The sequence below is a fragment of the Nelumbo nucifera genome, chromosome 3, assembly GCF_055504915.1.
Source record: "Nelumbo nucifera cultivar China Antique chromosome 3, China Antique-T2T, whole genome shotgun sequence".
Lineage (NCBI taxonomy): Eukaryota > Viridiplantae > Streptophyta > Magnoliopsida > Proteales > Nelumbonaceae > Nelumbo > Nelumbo nucifera.
Genome location: NC_142651.1, coordinates 9,253,232 through 9,259,568, shown reverse-complemented (window position 1 = coordinate 9,259,568; position 6,337 = coordinate 9,253,232). Strand labels below are relative to the sequence as shown.

Below are 6,337 nucleotides of genomic sequence, written 5' to 3'. Positions count from 1 at the left end.
ATTGCCCGATCAGTTTTGAAGTCACCCGGTCTGACCGTCCAGTCCGGTCTGATTTTCAAAGCCATGCTAAAAACTAATTTACATTGAATAGAATTGATTGGACAGAACTTGAAAAAAAGTAAACCCAGTGGATATGCATTGGGGAGAGTTTTGATCCACATGCTTCATGTAACTGATAATTTAGAAGTGCTTCCTTTAGTTTTACTTCATCTACACACAAGCAGGATAGTCTGAAACTGAAAAATAAAGGTAAAAATCAGAATTTGCACTGCAACAAACAATACGTAGCCCGTTACACACAGCTGTGCGAGCAGCAGATCCGGAGTATACTCGGAAGTCGGAGCCGAGCTAAACTTTAACGTTGCGTCCTAATCACATCATGTTGACTAGACGGTTGGGATTTACAGATCAATAAACCAGTGAGATCGGCTTCAGTCAGTGCAAGGCCCGTGGCGGCGTACACGTGTACGGTGATGCCTTATGTTCTCTCAAGCAGAATGCTTGCATGGAGAATCAAGCGGCAGTGAGCGATAGAAAGGCATCTGAGAAGAGAAGCAGTTCCCGAGATTCGATGTCATCGGGAAACACGATATCACGTCGATCCGAGCTCTCCATTTATTTTTATTAATTTAAATTTTATAATCTCGTAAATCTCAGTACAGCAAAGCCAGTATCTTTCTTTTATTTACCTTTGTTTTGGCAGGCAGCAACGACAGTTCTGAGACGCCATAAAGATCCAAGAAGAAAAACTAAAGGAACTCTCTCTCGGAGTCTCAGTCTCAGTGAGAGAGAAAGAATGCTTGCTTAAAATAAGCAGAAGCTCTTATACAATAAGCTCCAGATCACATCAAAGTCTCTCTCTCTTTCTCTCTCTCTCTAGAAGAGAACTCTCAACAACTTCACCAATGGAGATAATAAGGTGTTGCTGTTGAATCTCTTTCAATAGGTTTTAGATCAGCGGCGTGAATCGGACTCCCGGACGAAGCTCGAAGATGCTGTAAATCCAATTCTTTCTCGGCCTGTAAGGCTATAAGGTGAGGTTTTTGTTCCATTTATCTTCTTATTGTTTTTGTTCATTTCTTTCCTCGGAGAAACTACGATCTTTTGCTGCTTGTTCTTCGTTTCTGCTTCAAATGTAACCGAAGGTTTGAAGCATTTCTCTGGCTGAAAAGCTAAAATGTTTTATCTTATGTACATGTATAGACTTTTCAGCATTCGGATACCATTAAATTCGAATCTGACGGTTCTTGAACTGCCTCAACGCAAGTAAAGTTCAGTTACTCTGTTACTGATTTTGTGGGTGACTGGGTATACAGCGTGCTATATTTATATCAGTATTTGTGAATTGAATTGCCTTCAAAAAGACGAAAATATCCATGTCCATGGGAAGAATCGTCCAACAGAAGATGCCTTGAATTAGTTGTCCTTCCTGATTTCAGAGTCCCTCCCACACTCTCAAGTCTCAACTTTCAGTCGGACAATCACACGGGCTCTGAAGCCTGAACAGACTAAATGCCTCTGTCTGTAGTCTGTACTGTGAAGGGGGGTAATTTTGGTCAAAACAGGCAGTTAAAATGTACTGACTTGGTCGTATCTTAATATACCTATATATGACCTAAATGCTCCTAATACTTATTGGTATAAAATTACGAAAACAGTCTTCTGCTTATTAGAAGGCTTTAATTAGTGGCGTTAATTATGGTATTAATAGTGCCAGGCTTTTTGAGCTTCTTTTTTCTTGGAAACCAATACGTACTCCACTACTGTTACTGTACAATCTGCAGGAAAGAAATTTGGAAAAGAAAAATCCTTGCTTTTCAATGATAATCTGGGACCGATCCCATTCTAAAAGCTCTTTCGTTCAGATTTGGGCTTTGTTTTTTTTTTCTTTTTGGTAAAAGGCTTTGGTTTAAAATGGCCCAAGCCTACTCCCTACCAAGGTCCACCCAGTGTGTACTGTGTAGTGAGTGAGATTCTGTACGTCTGTACCCATTCTAAATGAAATGCTATTGGCTATACTGGTGTAGGGTGTGCCCCTAAAATCACAAAAAAGGACAAAAGCTAATTGCAGGCAGGGTAGAGAGCTATTGTGCAACTACGGGAGTAGAGCCATCATTGATCAAAAGAATAGCTTGCTCACTTACATCTTTTATCGTTTCCCAAAACCTGGATATTAAGATTTAAGACCAGCTATTTGGTCAAAAGTATAATAATAAATGAGGTCAATAAAAGCGTACTTAGTACTTACTAACCTGAGTTAATAGTTTTCCGAGTAAAAGCAACGGTCAATAAATCTGAGATGGGTTCTTTAGAAAGGGAAATCCATTGCCGACGAAGGAGAAAGGATAGCCTGACAAGGTTCGGAATTGGAGGTTGGGACTTGGGACTTGGGAGACTTGAGACAACAAGGGATGAAGGGACTCACGACAAAACCGAATTAGGTACAGACATGGAAGACCATTTTAATTACAAAACTGCCACAGAAGGGAAGGAGATCTTCTTAAGAAGTCTTTAACTATTGAGCTTCTTGGATTCATAAACCATAAATGATAAATCTACTTCTAAAACAGGCAGCAAGCGAGTTAATGGGTTTACTTCTTAGGCTCAGTTTGGAAAGAGTATAAATGCAAATATATACAAAATAATATAAAATATAATGTCTTGTAATCTACATATTTGCATTTGTACCCTTTCCAAACTGAGCCTTAATTTCATAAAAACATCAAATTACCGAAGGAGCATAATGGGCGTCTCTTGGGTCGGCGATTTCATCCCTCGACGGTAAGTTTTATTATTCATTGCATCAGATAAAGAACAAAAAAGTTAAGACAGACCAGAATGAATAATATGGATGCTTTCTACTTTCCATTGCAATAATCGTTTTTCTCCATATTGTGATTTGTGATAGGCAAATAGGCCACAGAGCAGGGATGGCCGTCCCCCAATCCCCAAACGCCCCTGGAGAAGACGGGTTTTGATCCCAAGTCTCAGCTTCCACCAGCCAACGACCTTTCCAAATACCAGCAAAGCTAACTGCCACCTTCCAGCGACATTCGTTTAAGGACAAATATTAAAAGCTTTTGTTAAGCCCAAAAAAGGAAAAAAAAAGAAACACTTTTTTGCAGCAATTTTTTTTGCAAATATGGAAGGTTTATGCTAGCTAGTTGCCAAAAATAGGGAGATATCAGTAATTTCCCTAAATTGAAACAAACTCTTAAATGCACGAATGCCCAAACATCACTTGGGAAAAAGGAACGAAGGAAAGTAAGAAAAGATAAATGCATGAACAGATACATTATTCTCTACGTAGAATCCAATCCTTGTTTCAACATTTCTCCTTCAGAGATCTAGAGATAGGTAGACATGTATATAGATGGATTGATAGATACAAAGAGATTAGAGGGGTCTCATTGTTGTTAATTCTATTTTTTTTTTGCAGATTTCGTGCTAATTAAAGGAGTGAGGGGATCAAATGGACGAAAATGCCTCACGTATCACTATCAGCAGGGCCAAAGAAGGCAAGAAGAAAGGCTTGACGAGGAGGAATCGATTTCCAGTTCCAGCGGATGATGTCGGAGATCTGCAGGTCAAATGTTCCGGCAAGTACTGCCGATCGTGCATAGCGAGCTTCCTGGCGGACTGCATCGCCGTCTGTTGCTGCCCTTGTGCGGTCGTAAACCTTCTTGCCCTTGCGTTCGTGAAGGTACCATGGATGGTGGGCAAGAGATGTTCGAGATTACTGAAAAAGAAGCGTCCTAGGCTAGAAATGGAGGGAACAAAAAGAAAAGAAACGACCAGCGTGATAGCGAGAAATGTAGATTTGAGAAAAGAGCGGGTAGCGGAAGGAACACCATTTGAATCCCCAGCTGGATTGGAAGAGGATAAGCGAAAGGACAACTGTGAGAGATCTGAAGCTGAGAGGGTTTGGTTGGAGTTGTATCAGGTGGGTCATTTGGATTTTGGTAGAGTCTCTTTCTCTGGAATTCAAGGAAAGAGCAACTAATAAATTATATTCTTAGAAAAAAATAATTGTTATTGAATATTATTTTGTTCGAAAAGGTTTTCACCTCTAAAATTTCTCTGCAAACAACAGCTCCACATTCAGTCTCTGAATGTGCATTTTATTTATTTATTTGAACAGAGCTGTCAATCACCCCTCCTCTCGGTTAACAAACTAAAACATAAGTGAAGAATGAAAAACAGTAGGACTAGTCATAACTCATAATCGTTGCTAGTGGAGTGGGACGGAGGGGTCTAGTCGGGCCACTCTTGTGATAATTATTATTATTTTCCTTTGATAACCCTGAGGGAGATTATTATATATGTTCAAATAGTGACGCTATAAGAATCAATCTAGTGACCGTAAGAATCAACAGTCTTTATATCATTCGCTATGGCCTATCTGTGCGACCTCATTTGATCATCATTCCAGCTTGTTTTTCCTACCAAATACAGACAAATCATTAAATACTAACTATACCATTAAACTATTACTAGCGTTCAAATCCTCTATGGGAACTTAGAGGATACTGGGCCAATCATCAGACACACCCCACATTAGTCGGGTTTTCGTGGAATAATTAATGGCCCAGTATTACAACTGTTGTGCATGTGGTAATATCTGATTTGTTTGAGATAATTGATGAAAAATCCTTTTTAAGTAAATTGCGAATTGATCACAATGGGAAAAAAACTCGATTGGAAGCCCCTAACCATCTGTAGTTGGTTAATTTATTCAGTCAAATTGATTTTTTGGTGTAAAAGATTTTAACAATATGGAACACATAACATTATAACTTATTAAGAGAGTGTTTAGTACTATTGGAGTTTTTTATGACTTTTAAAATTGTTTAAATGGTATTAAATTATGTGTACATTTCTTATTATTCAAGTGTCACATAAACAAAAAGGTAAAAAACAGTGGTATCATTATAAAAAAACACCAAAATAATGTTTCTTGCAATACTAGATTCCACATAAACTGAGATGTTTAAAGTAGTAATTTATTTTTATAAACTCTTCAACCAAACAGAAAAAAATAAGTGATGAAACAACCATATACTTTTTTGGCGTTGATTTGACGTATTTATAAAATAAATGCCCACGGTTCCAATTAAAAAGTACATAAAGATTTTATGTTATCACTCAAGTATAGTATAGTAGCCAAAATGGTACCTAATTCATGCCCATAAATTTACATGATATTACTAGTGACCCAGACTAAAAGCAGATCATTGGATTTAAAGAAATGGAGCTCATGTATGTGTTTTAATTTATTAGAAGATAAAGGGTTTTTCTAAGACGGTTGTTAAAGACAATGTGATCTCCATGGCTTTCAACATATATATATTATTCTCTTAAACTATTAAGGAGTGTTTTCTCCACATGATTTTTTTTTTTAATTTCTCAAAACAAAAACAAGTGCCACTATATTGACAAATGACCCCCCTAACATAGGAGTGCCAATGGAATGGGATTGGGGTAGGGACCATATTCTCCGTTCTCAATCTTGACTTTGAAACAAATCTCCATCTTTGACTCCAGTCTTCACCCAAGACTGGAGTTGAGTTGACTTTGAAACAAACCTTAACATAGAGTTGAGTTTCCCACAAAATCTTTTAATTAAAAGTAATTTTTAGAAAATAAATTTACTTAAAATAAATGGAATTATTTAAAATATATTTTGATATATCTATAATATAAATAAAATTACATGTATAATATAATATATATTTAATATTTATAATTGGGGTCGAGATGGGGTGCAAACTTCAATCTCTATCTTCGACCCCATAAGGTTGGGGAGGCTAGATATTCAGCGGGGATGGGGAAAATTGCTATCCCTAGTTAGAAAAACCTAGGGTCCATTTGGTTCGTAGTCAGAATTGGAATCGAAAGCCTCTAGAATCAGAATCGGAATGGTTCATTCCCATAGTCTGTTTGGTTCAGACAGGAATGGGAATAGGAATTAGAATCAGCAGGAATGGGATTTCATTCCCAAGGGAGGGGCAGGGAATAACCATTCCCTCGAATGGGGGAATGCTATTCCAACAGGAATGAGAATGGAATTCTGATTCTGCCGAATCAAACAGTTGGAATCGGAATAGCTCATTCTAATTCCGATTCCAAATCCCTATTCCTGCAAACCAAACGGACCCCTAATTTAGACTCAAGCCTTGTTCATTTTTTCAAAGACCTACTTTTCTAAGTAAGCACAGTCACCCATGTTCTTTTTTATTTAATTTGGAAAATGCATCTAGTGAAGATGCTTTTGACCATTTTAATTTCTTTTTCATTTTGGGAAAGTCAACTTACCCAAGTGTGAAAAGGGTAGCAC

At 37.7% G+C, this 6,337-nt stretch overlaps 1 protein-coding gene across 1 annotated transcript; it reads left to right on the top strand.

Annotated features, from left to right (window-relative positions):
- The first annotated feature begins 687 nt into the window (after positions 1–687).
- LOC104593189 (uncharacterized) lies at positions 688–4,036 on the top strand. Its single transcript, XM_010252938.3, has 2 exons — positions 688–1,034; positions 3,440–4,036. The coding sequence occupies exon 2, from the start codon at positions 3,473–3,475 to the stop codon at positions 4,001–4,003; it is 531 nt and encodes a 176-aa protein (XP_010251240.1). The 5' UTR covers positions 688–1,034; positions 3,440–3,472; the 3' UTR covers positions 4,004–4,036.
- The last annotated feature ends 2,301 nt before the right edge of the window (positions 4,037–6,337 follow it).

Bases quoted from the DNA above. Each gene is read 5' to 3' on its own strand.
- LOC104593189 (XM_010252938.3), top strand. From the start codon at position 3,473: ATGGACGAAAATGCCTCACGTATCACTATCAGCAGGGCCAAAGAAGGC.